Source organism: Triturus cristatus, chromosome 9 (assembly GCF_964204655.1).
Source record: "Triturus cristatus chromosome 9, aTriCri1.1, whole genome shotgun sequence".
NCBI lineage: Eukaryota > Metazoa > Chordata > Amphibia > Caudata > Salamandridae > Triturus > Triturus cristatus.
Genome location: NC_140592.1, coordinates 7,416,728 through 7,433,453, shown reverse-complemented (window position 1 = coordinate 7,433,453; position 16,726 = coordinate 7,416,728). Strand labels below are relative to the sequence as shown.

The following is a 16,726-nucleotide window of genomic DNA, read 5'->3' as shown; positions in this document are numbered from 1 at the left end:
GTAGTTTACCAGCCTAACCACATATGGTCAAGGCAATTGCATGGTAAGCGTTTTTGTGACCAGATACCCAACACAATATTTTCTGCCTTCTTTTATATTACAGGTCTCAATACTTGGACCAGAAAAATCATACAACCACTTGGTTTAGTATGAATACTTCATTGTGACTATTTGTATCTTTACATTTGGTGATTTTTTTTGTTTGACAGTTGCTGCACTTCACAGATCCTGATGAGAGCTGAGACACTTTTATAGATCATTACGGCTGAAACATGTTGATCTAGCTAATAAAGCCTTTATAGTTTTGATAGGCTCATTCACAGCTTTTTAATCCTGCCACAGGGGAGCTTAATAAAGTCTACCGCTCAACCTGTAGGCAGTTTTAGATTCACTCACTTATTCAGCACTGCACTATTTCTACACACACCCCACGCTCACATAGGGTTTTTAGGACAACCCATGTGCCACAAAACAAAACATCCCTGAGCTCCCTCCTCGTAGAGAGGAGGTTGTAGCCCATGCCGTGACTAGGTCCCGACACGAGGAGGCACCCCTATGATGAAGCATGACACCTCCGGGTGTGTGAGGGGAGTCGTCCTCTAAAAGGGATATTCCCATTTGACTTTTATTAGTTGGGTATCGTGGTTCACGATTTTTCTTGACTGCCTCTCTTGGACCCGTGGGTTCTTTGTGTTTTCTTAAGAAATCAATGAGGCCATCCCTTCTTTCCCACTGGACTAGGCCCCGAGAGGGGGAGGGAGAGGGGGCAGATAAAGTCCCGGTGACTTAATTGAAGTCCTCGTGAACTGTGGGCTCCAGGTATCACCCTGCGTGTTAACGCGGCTATTCGTGTCGCTCTACCCTAAGTTTGGCGCCAGTCAGGAATAGTTCCGGTATTTAAAAATGGAAATAGAAGTGACCCTGCCTATTACTGGCCAATCTCTCTTGTGGACTTAGAAGTTAAAATCCTAGGGGAGTTATCCTGCTGAGACTGACTAGTTGAGCCAACGAGAACAATATTTTATCCAATGGATTCAGCCGGCAGGGGAGCAGTATTTTTTTTATTTATTTGTGTTTTATAGAGCGCGAACCTGACTCGTTAGGGTATCAGAGCGCTTTACAGCATTCATGAGATAAATACAAGAGACTTCGAGGGGGGTGGGGGATACAATTGGGGTAACCACAAGTGAACTTGGCCCGAAGGGTATCAGAGCGCTTTACAGAATTTGCAAAAACTGTAAAAAAGGGGATTAGTGGGGGGGAGGGTGGAAACATTTGGGATAAACACATGAAAAAACATTTTACGAGAAACAGAGTCCCAGATCCCAGGGTGGGGTGCCCAGAGGTAGCGGGTGGGTGGCAACAGGATAGACCCGATGAGAGGTAGTAGTCGAAAGTAAAAGGAAGCGGGAAAAGGTCACTGAAGTGATTTCAAGTCAGTATTTAGGAGAGGAATTTGCCCATTAGGAAGGCTTTAGCATCCTTTTTAAAGCGAGCCTGAGATAGAGTTCTTCTAATGGTGAGCGGTAGTGAGTTCCATATTCTTGGTGCAGCCCCAGAGAAGGCTCGATTGTACTTTTTTTTCTGCAAGCGTGCTGGTTGGAGCAAAAGGTCTCTGGCAGAATGGGAGTTTCTGGTTCCTCTGGATATCACGAGTTTCTGGGCAAGAAATGCCGGGGAGTTTGAGTAAAAGGCCTTGTACGTGATACATACCAATTTAAGTTGGATTCTGGCCTCAAGAGTAAGCCAGTTCAGAGCTTTCAGGTGTGGAGAAATGTGGTCGAAATTCCTTGAGCCTGTTAGTACTCTGGCGGCCGCATTGAGGCAGCTTTCAGAGGGGCCAGAGAGGTCTTGGGTAAAGCTGAGAGGGTCGAGCAGCCATACTCCAGTCTAGAAATGACAAGAGCCTGGACTGCCATTTTTAGGTCGGGAGTGTCGAGGAAAGGTTTCAGTTTCCTTAGGTAGCTCAGGTGAAACCTGTCTGATTTGGCCATTGAGTGGATGTGGTCACGCATGTTCAAACTGCAGTCAAGGGTTATTCCAAGGGATTTGGCAGAGTCCACTAAGGTTGGTGGGCAGTTTTAAGCTGTGATTGCCTTGGTCCATTCCTGAATGTCAGAGTTTGTATTAGGTGGGGAGATTAGAAGGAATTCTGTGTTTTGTGCATTGAGTTTGAGCTGGTTAGAGGTGAGCCATTGGACAGTCAATTTCAAGGCCTCATTCAGGGAGAGAATCTCCTTTGGAAAAGAGATTTTAATATAGATCTGGGTGTGGGTGTCGTCGGCGTACATGTGGTAGGAAATGTTTGTGGTGCGTAGTACTGCGGCTAGCGGTTTAAGGTGAAGGTTGAAGAGGGTGGGGGACAGGGTTAATCCTTGGGGGACTCCAACCATGACCGGAGAGGGAGCCGACAGGTTACCGTTGATTAGGAATCTCTGTGACCGGTTTTGGAGGAAGGACCTAAACCATTCAAGAACGGGGCCATTCACTCCCATCCTGAGTTTAAAGCGTTCAAGTAGTTTTTCATGGTTGACCGTGTCGAAGGCCGAGGATAGATCTAGGAGGATTAGGAGGCAGGTTTTGCCTTGGTCTAGGGCTTGGAGGGCATCATCTATGATGTGGAGAAGGGTGGTTTCAGTGCTGTGCCCAGGCCTGAATCCGGATTGGAAGTCATCTAGTAGGTGGAAGTTGGTGATGTGTTGACACAGCTGCTGTTGCGCACATTTTTCCAGAACTTTAGCTAGGAGTGGGATATATTAGATATAGGTCTGAAATTGTCCAGAGAAGCAGGATCCAGCGACGGTTTTTTAGGATGGGGAGGACTTGGCCGGCTTTCAGAGAGTCAGGTATCGACCCCTGTAGAAGGGAGGTGTTAATTATTGCAGTCCAAATAGGAATGATGGCTTGAGCGGCGGCAGCTAGGCAGCTGGAGGGGAGTGGGTCATTAAAGTGGTTGTTTTGGTTTAGAGAGGATAGTATTTTCGAGACGGAGTGTTCGTCATACACTTTGAAGTTGGTCCAGTGCGCTTGGTTTTTGGGTGATGCCTGCCGGTGTGGCGCGGCGGGAGGGGGCGGATCCGGAAGGGGTTGGGAGTGGGTGGTGGATCTGAGTTAGTTTTCTAGGGTGGGGATTTTGTCGGAAAAAAAGGTGGAGAATTTGTCCGATTAAATTAGTGATTTGGGGATTTCTTTAGAGGTTTTGGCCAGTTTGTTTGATTGGTGTTTGAGCATTTCAAACAGCTTGCGAGGTCTGTTCTTGGCGTTCCCCAGTTCCGATTTGAAGAATTCTTTTTTTGAGTTGAGGATGTTCCTATTATAGGCATTTCTGGCCTGGTGGAGAAGTTTTAAGTGTACGGCTGAGGGGTGCTGCCTCCAGTTTCTTTCTGTCTCCTCTCACTGTTGAGGGACCCATTGAACCAGGGGTTTCTGTCTTTGATTTGGGTTCTTGTTAGTTTGAGCGGGGCAAGATCATAAGGACTGTTAGTTATGGTCGCGGAGTAGTGATCATTGAAGTGATTGAGCGTTGTGATTGCGGGGGAGGTTCGACTTGCCGCGAGCCTCCAATTCTCCGTGATCAAGGTTCTTGGTGTCTCTAACCCAGCGTTTAGGAATCAGCGGTTGCGGTGCCCTTATCTTGTGGGTGCCAGGTTATAGGAAAGTGATAGCCTGTTGGTCAGACCAGTCACATGGGTCTACAGCGATAAGCCGGACTGCAGATTCCTTAGCGATGATCCGGTCTAGAACGGCACTGTTCGAGTGTGTTGGGAGTGAGCAGGCTTGGGTAAGGGCTTGGTCGGCCAGGAGGTCTTTGATGGTGTTGACCTGAGGGCCCTTGAGGTCGTTCAAGTGCAGATTTGTATCTTCTGGTTTCCAAATATACAAAGCCTGGAAGGGCTCGGTTCACTTGCCCCTCACGGACCTCACCGCAGCCTATGATAAGGTCATCAGAGATAAACTGAGGGCTGAGCTGGCGTTCTTGGGGGTCGATGTGGAGTTAATCAATGTTAATGTTAATCGATGTGAACCTTTTTGAGAGATCTTCATACGGGCCTGAGAGGCATGGTGAGATATGGGTCAGACGGGGAAGGCACGCAGCCCTTTAATTTAAAAAGAGATGTCCGACGGGGTGCATTCTCGCCCCTTGTTTTTTATTTATAATGTGCATCAATCGTTCGGAAGGGGTGCTGTCCAGCAGCGGTCTGAATGTCCCTAAAGCCAATGGTGGACCCATCCCCGTGCCTCTATATGTGGATGGCGCGGTTTTAATGGCCCGCGCTGGCGGAGCCTACAGTGGCTCTTGGACTTATCTTTCACTTTTATAAATGATGTGGACCTTTCCATCAATCTTAATAAATCACATTGTAGGGTGGTTGGCCCTTAGAATACAAAAACAGCTAGTTTTCTGTTTCCGGGTCAGACTCCCACTGGGGTGGACCCCTTTCCCTTCTTGGGGAGTCTGTCAAACTCTAGTCTCAGTTGGTAACCACTGATTTAAAAAAATATAGGAGTCCAAAGAGGGCTATCTCGGGCCTGAATGATTTTGGTAGTCGGTAGAGGCGCAGACCTATAGGAACTAATTTTAGACGTTTATAAGGCCAAATGGATCCCCTTAGCAATATTTGGGAGCGAGGTTTGGGGCACGCACCTGTTCACAGCATCCAGGAAACGCAAAGCAAGTTTTTTAGGGGTTTGTTGTCGGTGAAATCAAATATCCCAGCAGAAATTATTCACGAAGATTTGGACATTCATTTAATTTCAGTTTTTATTCGACTGCGTCCGCTTTCGCTTTGGTTCTCATCTGGTACAAGGAGAAGTTAGATGTAAACAGATCTATTCTCCAGGACTGTCTGTCCCTGGATAACGCACTTTATACCCTGGTCGCATCCTATAAAATCCTCATTTGAGGGCCTTGGGTTGGTTTATTATCTGATCCAGAGGTCATTGGGTCGAAAGGTGCTGCTTGGGTCCGACAGATGTTCCCCAGTCCGGCGGCAGCTGATCCATCCCAGCAGTCAACGGTACATACATTATGGTCAAGTCTGTGAGTGGGCAGAGCCCCGCCTCCTCCTGGATTTGCCAAACCACCACCGTCGCCTTTTTTACCTGTTTTCGATTGATCATTTTTCATCAGCTTTTGTTTCCAAAAGGGGTTGGTATAGGCCTTCTCGCTTGCCCCCTTGGATAGGTGATAACGCTTAACTGTGTGATCCTGGGCATTTAGTGCTCATTTCCCCAGAGTCTCTCCTCTAGTCTAGGCGCTAGGTAAATTAGGCCCTTTAGTTGCCATTGAATCCTGGACAGATCCGACTTGCACGTTTATATCTAAACTTGTGTCTACACCGAAACTGTGCTCTTAAGTCTCTGGCTGGTGCTTTTAGTGCACACTTTTAGTCATGTTGGACCCCCCCCCGCCCACACACACACCCCCCACACACCCCCAGGTCATAGGTATCGATTCTGTTTGATGTATTGATAAATAGTTTATTTTCACACTCATGCACCTCATGAAAGGCTGCTGTGGCGCTCTGTTCTTCTGCGGTTCTCATTCACTGATCTTTATTATGTATCGATCTTTTTTATGTAGCTTAAGATGTTTCTGTGACAGTTGATTTCTGTTCTTACGCCTCAGCGCTGAGTGACCATGAGCTGCCACCGCGGCCGGGATACAAGAGTTTGTACTCATGCGGCGCATCTATTACCTGACATTTGCACCATCTGAGCGGCGCAAACAATGCACCTAGCGGCCTGCACAGGGGCGGGTCACCAGAAGGCGGGTCACCAGTAGGCAGGTCACCAGTAGGCGGGTCACCAGTAGGCAGGTCACCAGTAGGTGGTCACCAGAAGGGGGGTCACCAGTAGGCGGGTCACCAGTAGGCGGGTCACCAGTAGGCGGGTCACCAGAAGGCAGGTCACCAGAAGGCGGGTCACCAGTAGGTGGTCACCAGTAGGCAGGTCACCAGTAGGCAGGTCACCAGTAGGTGGTCACCAGAAGGCGTGTCACCAGTAGGCGGGTCACCAGTAGGCGGGGTCACCAGTAGGTGGTCACCAGTGGGCAGGCCAACAGTAGGTGGTCACCAGTAGGTGGGTCACCAGTTGGTGGTTGCAAGTAGGTGGTCGCCAGTAGGAGGGTCACCAGTAGGCGGGTCACCAGTAGGTGGGTCACCAGTAGGCGGGTCACCAGTAGGCAGGTCACCAGTAGGTGGTCACCAGAAGGCAGGTCACCAGTAGGCGGGTCACCAGTAGGCAGGTCACCAGTAGGCGGTCACCAGAAGGGGGTCACCAGTAGGCGGGTCACCAGTAGGCGGGTCACCAATAGGCGGGTCACCAGAAGGCGGGTCACCAGAAGGCGGGTCACCAGTAGGTGGTCACCAGTAGGCAGGTCACCAGTAGGCAGGTCACCAGTAGGTGGTCACCAGAAGGCGTGTCACCAGTAGGCGGGTCACCAGTAGGCGGGGTCACCAGTAGGTGGTCACCAGTGGGCAGGCCAACAGTAGGTGGTCACCAGTAGGTGGGTCACCAGTTGGTGGTTGCAAGTAGGTGGTCGCCAGTAGGAGGGTCACCAGTAGGCGGGTCACCAGTAGGCGGGTCACCAGTAGGCGGGTCACCAGTAGGCAGGTCACCAGTAGGTGGTCACCAGAAGGCAGGTCACCAGTAGGCGGGTCACCAGTAGGCGGGGTCACCAGTAGGTGGTCACCAGTGGGCAGGTCAACAGTAGGTGGTCACCAGTAGGTGGGTCACCAGTAGGTGGTTGCAAGTAGGTGGTCGCCAGTAGGAGGGTCACCAGTAGGGGGGTCAACAGTAGGCAGGTCACCAGTAGGCTGGTCACCAGTAGGTGGTCACTAGCAGGCAGGTCACCAGTAGGTGGGTCACCAGTAGGTGGGTCACCAGTAGGTGGGTCACCAGTAGGCAGGTCACCAGTAGGCGGGTCACCAGTAGGTGGTCACCAGTAGGTGGGTCACCAGTAGGTGGGTCACCAGTAGGTGGTCACCAGTAGGAGGGTCACCAGTAGGTGGGTCGCCAGTAGGCGGGCCGCCAGTAGGAGGGTCACCAGTAGGAGGGTCACCGGTAGGAGGGTCACTAGTAGGCGGGTTGCCAGTAGGTGGCTCACCAGTAGGCGGGTCACCAGAAGGCAGGTCACCAGAAGGCGGGTTACCAGTAGGCAGGTCACCAGTAGGCGGGTCACCAATTAGAGTTAATATCCCACAAACAAAACATGTTAGAGAGACTCTCCCTTTGGGGAGACAGAGGAGCTCAGACATTTCAATTCTTTTTGGAATCTCATTTAAGGGACTATTGAATACTACCCAGAATGCCTGTGGCACCGTACGTGGAGGGCCCGAGGGCACCACTGGCCAGTGGCGCCCTCGGGCCCTCCACGTACGGTGCCACAGGCATCCTCAGGGCCTCCACATACCATGCCACAGGCGCCTAGAAGCCTCAGTCACCCTCAGGGCCTCCACATACGGTGCCACAGGCATCCTCAGGACCTCTACATACGATGCCTGAGGCACCTAGAAGCCTCAGACACCCTCAGGCCCTCCACATATACGGTGCCACAGGCTTCCTCAGGGCCTCCACATACGGTGCCACAGACGCCTAGAGGCCTCAGGCAGCTGGAAGAGCCTCCACATACAGTGCCACAGGCGCGTAGAAGCATCAAGCACCCTCAGGGTCTCCACATACGGTGCCACAGGTGCCTAGAAGCCTCAGGCACCTGGAAGGGCCTCCCCATACAGTGCCACAGGCGCCTAGAAGCATCAAGTATCCTCAGGGCCTCCACATACAGTGCCACAGGCGCCTAGAAGCCTCAGGCACCTGGAAGGGCGCTTGAACTGTCAGTGCTGTTGTTTCTTAAGTCTGAACCCTAACACATTTTGATGCAGTTCACAATATATTTGAGGAATGTCGACCCCTTGGCGGCACAATGGGCACTGTGGCCTCATGTGACCTGCACCCAGGACTAACATTTTGTGTCCGTTTCTTTGCAGAATGCAACTGTAAATTCGGTGTGTGTCGAGCGGGTATTTCTGGCGATGGGAGCTGTGTGTGCCAGGCTGGGTACACTGGGCCCAAGTGTGACCAAGGTAAGTGAGTACAAGTCCAGGAGACGGCGTGGCGGTCAGTGATAGTGCTAATGAGGAGGTGAATGAATGGTTTAATGAGCAAACTGGTGAAAACACGACAAATTAATGCACTGATGAAATGGTGGTTGAAAGAATGAGTTAATGATGACTGAAGGAGTGCATGAACTAATGAATGACTATAAAGATGCATGGATGAAAGGATCCATGAATGAATATATCAATGAAGGCACATAACAAATGTATGAAGTAAGTAAGTAATTTATTTAGCATAGTTACTTAAAACCATTGCTATACAAAATAGATTAAGAGTAGAGAGTAATAAAAGTACAATTCTAATAAAATCAAAATAAAACATTCACATTTCCTAAGTTCGAATGTACGTGCGACAACTTCATGAGCAATAAAGTTTTTAAAAGGATAGTTCAAGTTTGTGTTTGTAAGATATTTCTTCTTTCCCAATATCCTCATGAGCTCATGGGGTCAGTAAGTGTCAGTTGACAAGCAATATTAAATCGATAATACAGGTACCGTTTATAGATTGATTTTTGGCATCTTTTTTTCCACTGCCTTCATAATTTTTACGAAGCTGCAGTTCAAGCGAGGGTCATGGGGAGAAAAACAAGCGAGAACTGCCTTCCTTCATGTGCGGATCCCTTGCTGATTGAAGTGGTGTATCAACAAGTGTTTCCGTTCATCACGTAGTTTCTCGCAAGAACATATCAAGTGCAAGATATCCTCTTGCCCCAAGCCACATAGCCGACAAAGGGGATCAGCTTTTATTTTAATCCAGTTTGGAAGGTTTTGAATACAGGGTAACAGGCCCAGCCTGTGCTTTAAGAAGCACATTTTGACGGATTTGGAGTATCCCTCGCCAAAGTAGCTCTGTGGTGCCTTCGTTGTATACGAGTTTAGGGTCACCCAGCCATGCGTTCTTTTAGAGAGGGCTGCCTTATCTTGGACCCATGATAGTTGTTTGATCGATTTCTTGACCAATTTTTTGAATGTTATATGATTTACTGGGGTCTCCCAGAGCTGCTCTAATCCCGTGTTCGTCAGGCTTTTCCCTAGGAACTTGGCCGCTGCTGAGGACGGGTATTGTGCTAACTCCATCCACAAATGTTCATTTAATGTTCCTTGTTTCGATTTCCTCACTTTGTCCCAGGCTATCATATAGGCTCCCTGCCTTTCCAGGAGCTGTTGATCGATGCCGAATTCGTGCCTGATTTGAGCTGGTGAGGTTTGCTTGGGCAGGCTGAAGATGATTCTGTAGGCAGCTGTTATTGTATCATCAAGGATCTTGGCGTCCCTTCCTCTCAGTGCCTCGCTCCCGTAGGTAATTGTTGGGAGAAGTTTAGCGCGGATTACTTGCGTCAAGGGCAGAAGAGAGGGGCCAGAAAGTTTGCAATTTAGAGACTTTAGTGAGATTGCCAAAGATAACCCTTTCCCTCGTATACTCGTTCTCTGGGTAGAGAACTGCCCACCTCTGTCGATCTTCACTCCTAAGTATTTATGTATTGGGGTATCTCCAATTCTTGTCTTGTCCCAGTACCATGATGTTAGTTTCCTTTTTTTCTTGCTGATGGTCATTGTCTGGGTTTTCTCAAGATTTATTGTAAGCTCATTTTTATTTGAGTAGCATTGTGTTGCATTCAGGAGGTGCTGAAGTCCTACCTTGGTATAGCTTATAAGGACGATATCGTCAGCATATAGTAGACAAGGTAGTTGCAGTCCTCCTAGCTTGGGAGCGAGGGAGTTGCAACCATTTAAAATGGGGAAAAGATCGCTTAGGAACAGGTTAAATAAGGTGGGGGCCAGGACGCAGCCTTGTTTCAGGCCCTTGTTGGTCGGTATGCGCCTGGACAAAACGGATCCATCCCCCACCTTTATCTGTGTTGCTGGAATATGAATTTCCCATGAAAAACCAAAGACAAGAGGCAGTCGGTTTAATGAAACGCAGCGGCCGGGAGAACAGGCCGCAGAGTCAGGGTCTGAATGAAGACTGTCTGGAAGCACATTGGTGTGGGCCGTCATTTTATACATTACATGAAGCATCATAAAGTGGTTTATGCATTCCTATAGAGACCGAAATCTGGGCCTAGTCACGGGGCCATAAATCAGGTCGTTTGATCAGAAGTGCTGGTGGGCCTCGCCCTTGGATGGACACAATGCCGGACCAGCCGGTACGTGTCTAGATGTCCGGCTTCGGGAGTGCCTGATCGCTGCATGCAGTGTGCATGTTGTGTTCTGTGTGTTCTAATTTAGTGTGGCATCTCTCTTTATGGTGTATTTGGGAACCCATGCCCCTCTGGCCAAACATGTTTTATTGGGACCAATCTCCTGAGACCATTGTGGTGTTGCTGTCTATCTGAGGGATCATCGGGGTTTTCGTGTTTGCGATCTTGTCTAAGGGTTACTTGTCCCCCCACATGTCATCTGTCAATCACTCACTTCAGGCCTAGTTCACAGGGCCTTCTTGACCACGTATTTCTGACTCGAGGATGAGGGGGGTCATATCGGGTGAATTCCAACAACAGAGATTCGAGTTCGTTATTATAAGTACACATATCATGGTGGACATCGACACCTTATTTCACAATATTAACATTTGTTTGATAAAGCAAAAGGATGGATGGATGGATAGATGGACGGATGGACGGATGGATGGATGGATGGAAGGATGGATGGATGGATGGATGGATGGATGGATGGATGGATGGATGGATGGATGGATGGAAGGATGGATGGACGGACGGACGGATGGATGGATAGAAGGATGAATATAGAAGTGGTAGTTTTAATACACAGCACAATATAATTTGCCTCGAGAAGTAGCAAGGTTGGTGGCCACGGTTTTGCACTCCAGATGCCAGGAGCCAGCAGGTTAGAGAGACCAGATAGAGGTCTGGGGGAAGGGGTGTGTCAAAACCCCGTTCAGAGGGCTTTGGGACAAAGAGGTGTTACTGGGCCCAACTGTTGGGTCATTTACTCCCGATGTGCCGGGGCCCGACCTACTATGGATCCTGAGCAAGTGAGCCAAGAATCCTTTCAGCACTTGACTCTCTGGGGTAGCATGATCCAAGCAGTCCAAGGCTCCCTCTGGGGGAGGTGAATATGGGACTGAAAGGTTCGATGCTATTGGACTGAAAGATCAGGGTAAAGCCCCAGGGTGTTGAAGTCCAAGGAAGTTAGATCCTGGAACAGGGTGGAAGGAAATGACCTGAGGGATCTTCTTTCCTCTTCACAAAGACCCCTCCCTGCAGAGGTTGATGAAGCTGCCTCTATATATACAGCTTGGATTGAGGAGGCTTGCCTCGCTCTTGCTCCCAAAAAAATGATTGTCCCCAAGAGGTTACAACCTTCAGCACCATGGTACTCACCAGAGCTGAAATCTCAAAAACTAAAATGCAAACAATTGGAACGGGCGTGGAGGATGAGCTACTCCCCTTCTGCCAAAGATATTTATAAACAAAGCATTTTGTGTTACAAGCACTTGCTGACGGAAACTAAGAGAGAGTTTTTTTCACGTCAGATTAAACTTGCAGGTAACCCCACAAAGGAACTTTACAAAACAGTAGCTTGGCTAGCGCACCCTTTGCCCACTCCCCTTACACCTACGAGGGATATTTGTGAGGAAATTGCTATTTTCTTTCAGTCTAAAGTGGCAGCAATCTTCAATACTTTTAAAGACCCGGCTAGTTTTAACTCAGGCCCTACTGATTGTTTGGATCTAAAACCCTCTTTGGATATTTTTCCTCCCATAACATATCCAGAGACCCTCAAGTTTTTTGGTGACCACAAAATCTGGATCACCTGTTGATCCATGCCCAGTGGCAATAGCAAAATTGGCACCTGAACCCATAGCTTCGACACTGACGGTGCTTTATAATGCTATGTTTTCTCTTGGGCAGTTCCCAATACGATGGAAGGTAGCCTTGGTACTTCCGTTGTTGAAAAAACCTAACCTGGATATGAATGATCCCAATAATTTTCGTCCTATTTCGCGCCTTCCCCTACCGGCAAAACTGGTGGAAAGGTATTTGAATACTAAGTTAAGTATCTTCTTGCTCAGGCGTAGCTAGGGGGGTGCGGTGGGGGCGGTCCGCCCCAGACGGCACTATTTTGGTGGCGGCAAGGCGGCGGCTGCGCTGCACACGTGTATGAAGTGCAAGCGCGAATGCTTGCAAATGCTGCCGCACGCACATTTCCAGGCCGGCCTGGTGTCTCCTGGAGAGTCGAGGCGAGTTGCTTCCAGCAGGCTTTGGGGTTGGGCGAAACTCGGAGTCGTACTTCTGATTGCGGCCACAAGCGCCCTTTACCGAATTGCCGCGCTCGCAAGCTTTAAATTGCAGCAAAAAGTAAGTACAGCAGGGTATTCTCCGCTTTTGTTTTCGAAGTCATCATTTAAATAGGCAGCTGCCGGCCCGGTAACTGTTAGGATATAAATAAATAATTATTGTTTATTGTCAGGGCACTGAGGGCAGGCTCTCACGGTGTGGATCCGATCACAGGGGTTGAAGCAGTGGAAGTTGTGAGAGGGTGGGGTGGGTGTCCTGTTATGTGGGGTTCCTCCTCGCCAATGCCCCACCCACCGGCGGCAGAAGCACACTCAGTATTCCTTCATTAATCTACTGCGCCCAGCAATACGTTTCTTTTCTCCGCTGCTCACCGTCTGTTTCGTTTCACTGGTCCGTTGGAGGCTTGTTTACTTCTGTTCCTCTTGGACCTTCACCTATGTGGCTAGCAGGAGCAAGGCTAGTGCTAGAGGCAAGAATGGTAAATCAGGGGCAGCAGCTGCTAGGCCCGGCTACCCTTCATTGACATAGATGAGTGTTGTATTATAGGTCCTATTTAGTTTCGCTTTAGTTAGCTCTAGGCCACATTATAAAAGAGTGCGTGTCTAGTTTTCTGTGAATGAGCTGAGCACGTTCATGTTTTATTTGGCTTTCAGAAAAACTCCGCTGAATTGTAAATTCAGCTGCAAACCATGGTCTCATGTAATAAAATAATGTTTCACTAGCATCCCTGGGTCAGTATGTTCTGATGTTGCAACATTGTACGGCAGCTCTGCTGAGCCTCCGTTAACAGTCAGTTATTTTCTTTTAAGAAACAAATTTTATTTTCTCAATTATTACATACCATACGACGCTCCCCATCTCAGGAAACCTTCGATATATATCCGGCCACAATATATTGACATTGACATTTCGTTTACAATATTGGTAAATGAAACAAATATAAAGCAATAACCGTTTCCCATTGTAACCTCCCCCTCCCCCCCCATTGTGCGGCCACCGATTCATGCCCCAAATCTATTAAGCTACCCAACCACTACATAAGAACCACATAGTGTCTCTTCACACCACACACTGTCCCGCATCATCCGGTATCTACGCTAATGCATCATTCACCCTTGATCCGTTGGCTCCAAGCAGCTCCTTTCAATGCCTCACGCATGCCTCACGCATGCCTCACGCATGCCTCCACAGCCCGGCTGGCTCTGTCAGTGGATGGCGCGTGACTAACTCCAGACAGGTATTTTTTACAAATCCTGCCGGGGCCCCAGGAAGAAATTGCTGCGACCCTGGTAGGGCCTTGGCAAAAGGAAGTACTCCACTTGTTTCCGGTTACGTTACGGTGAGCGTTGTTTTTAAAAGACACCCACCGCGCACACTGCAGTTCAGTGCTGAGAGCGTTTGCCCTTTCTGCCCCGGTCAGAGCGCCGCGGTGTATGGACTGCCCCACAGACTCGAGCACAGCACTGTCTGTGGACAGCTGAGCAGAGCACTGTCAGCAGTGAGTTCGCCCCACAGACTCGAGCACAGCACTGTCTGTGGACAGCTGAGCAGAGCACTGTCAGCAGTGAGTTTGCCCCACAGACTCGAGCACAGCACTGTCTGTGAGCAGCTGAGCAGAGCACTATCAGCAGTGAGTTCGCCCCACAGACTCGAGCACAGCACTGTCTGTGAGCAGCTGAGCAGAGCAGCTGTCAGCAGTGAGTTCGCCCCACAGACTCGAGCACAGCACTGTCTGTGGACAGCTGAGCAGAGCAGCTGTCAGCAGTGAGTTCGCCCCACAGACTCGAGCACAGCACTGTCTGTGGACAGCTGAGCAGAGCAGCTGTCAGCAGTGAGTTTGCCCCACAGACTCGAACACAGCACTGTCTGTGGACAGCTGAGCAGAGCAGCTGTCAGCAGTGAGTTTGCCCCACAGACTCGAGCACAGCACTGTCTGTGAGCAGCTGAGCACAGCACTGTCAGCAGTGAGTTCGCCCCACAGACTCGAGCACAGCACTGTCTGTGAACAGCTGAGCAGAGCAGCTGTCAGCAGTGAGTTCGCCCCACAGACTCGAGCACAGCACTGTCTGTGAGCAGCTGAGCAGAGCAGCTGTCAGCAGTGAGTTCGCCCCACAGACTCGAGCACAGCACTGTCTGTGGACAGCTGAGCAGAGCAGCTGTCAGCAGTGAGTTTGCCCCACAGACTCGAGCACAGCACTGTCTGTGGACAGCTGAGCAGAGCAGCTGTCAGCAGTGAGTTTGCCCCACAGACTCGAGCACAGTACTGTCTGTGGACAGCTGAGCAGAGCAGCTGTCAGCAGTGAGTTCGCCCCACAGACTCGAGCACCGCACTGTCTGTGGACAGCTGAGCAGAGCAGCTGTCAGCAGTGAGTTTGCCCCACAGACTCGAGCACAGCACTGTCTGTGGACAGCTGAGCAGAGCAGCTGTCAGCAGTGAGTTTGCCCCACAGACTCGAGCACAGCACTGTCTGTGAGCAGCTGAGCAGAGCAGCTGTCAGCAGTGAGTTCGCCCCACAGACTCGAGCACAGCACTGTCTGTGGACAGCTGAGCAGAGCACTGTCAGCAGTGAGTTCGCCCCACAGACTCGAGCACAGCACTGTCTGTGGACAGCTGAGCAGAGCAGCTGTCAGCAGTGAGTTCGCCCCACAGACTCGAGCACAGCACTGTCTGTGAGCAGCTGAGCACAGCACTGTCAGCAGTGAGTTCGCCCCACAGACTCGAGCACAGCACTGTCTGTGGACAGCTGAGCAGAGCAGCTGTCAGCAGTGAGTTTGCCCCACAGACTCGAGCACAGCACTGTCTGTGGACAGCTGAGCAGAGCAGCTGTCAGCAGTGAGTTTGCCCCACAGACTCGAGCACAGCACTGTCTGTGAGCAGCTGAGCAGAGCAGCTGTCAGCAGTGAGTTCGCCCCACAGACCTGAGCACAGCACTGTCTGTGGACAGCTGAGCAGAGCACTGTCAGCAGTGAGTTCGCCCCACAGACTCGAGCACAGCACTGTCTGTGGACAGCTGAGCAGAGCAGCTGTCAGCAGTGAGTTCGCCCCACAGACTCGAGCACAGCACTGTCTGTGGACAGCTGAGCAGAGCAGCTGTCAGCAGTGAGTTCGCCCCACAGACTCGAGCACAGCACTGTCTGTGGACAGCTGAGCAGAGCAGCTGTCAGCAGTGAGTTCGCCCCACAGACTCGAGCACAGCACTGTCTGTGGACAGCTGAGCAGAGCACTGTCAGCAGTGAGTTCGCCCCACAGACTCGAGCACAGCACTGTCTGTGGACAGCTGAGCAGAGCAGCTGTCAGCAGTGAGTTCGCCCCACAGACTCGAGCACAGCACTGTCTGTGGACAGCTGAGCAGAGTAGCTGTCAGCAGGGAGTTTGCCGCTGCAGCTCAGACACTACAGCACCAGGCAGGGTTTTCTCATTGGAAGTGGCCCTACGGCGCACGCACTGGAATCCGTGCAGTGATGTTTGTGTTTAGGAAGCGCGCGCGCAATAAGGTTCAGATTGCAATAAGAACACGAGTTGAGTCGCTGAACTAAGTGTGATAAGGTGTTCCGTAGACAAACATGATCTGGCAATTTTAGACTGCGAAGTGCAGTTTGTCTGCGGCTTTGCAAGAAGCAGTAATGATTACAAGTGTAAAATCGTGTAAGATGTCAGTCGTTTGTGGGTGTATCATCGTTTTACAGTAGGGTCAGGTGTTTTGCAGCAGTTCCAAGTTCTTTTCATAACTTGTCCTTGCTCAAATGAGTGTCATTTCTTAATGTTCATCTGTTTCCATGTACTCAATTTGTTGATTTTGCTCGAAACATAGTGTCCTGCATTTAGTACTTGAATGTCATTCATAGGTGTCCTGAAACCTTGAAAATGTCACACATAAGCACTCTTGAAACGTGGCAGCGGTGCCGTCTGTGTTTCATGTCAGACCGTGCCCTTCCATGTCTGGTGCTTTGCAATAGTTTTAAGATCTTTGTAGAGTTTTCACTGCTGAAATGGCTGTAATTTCTGAATATATGTTTCCCTCGTCTTCATTGCTTGATTTTTCCTGGAAAGAAAGTGTCACTCATAGTTGTTGAATGTCACTCATAATTAATTACATTGAAAATATGAAAATATCACACATAAGCAATCTGAAACCTTGGCAGCTATGAAGTCCGTGCTGGAGGTGGGACTAGAGCGCCGACTGCTGCTCCTGTAACAGTCCGGTGAGAGACGAGCCGGGGCTGTCCGATCTGCAGGCGGACGGCAGCCCTGAGCCCTACCCGCGGCCTCATGCAGTAGGGCATCTCTGACTTTTGAACCCTTAAGTAATATACAAACACACCCTGAGCTCTGCACCACCATTGGAG

The 16,726-nt window shown here is 49.9% G+C and overlaps 1 protein-coding gene across 1 annotated transcript in view; it reads left to right on the top strand.

Moving 5' to 3' along the window:
* Positions 1-16,726, top strand: part of STAB1 (stabilin 1) — a 1,212,756-nt gene that overhangs the window by 289,086 nt on the left and 906,944 nt on the right. The window contains exon 7 of the mRNA XM_085624210.1: positions 7,989-8,084. Coding sequence (XP_085480336.1) covers positions 7,989-8,084 — 96 coding nt within the window. The remainder of the gene's footprint in view (positions 1-7,988; positions 8,085-16,726) is intronic.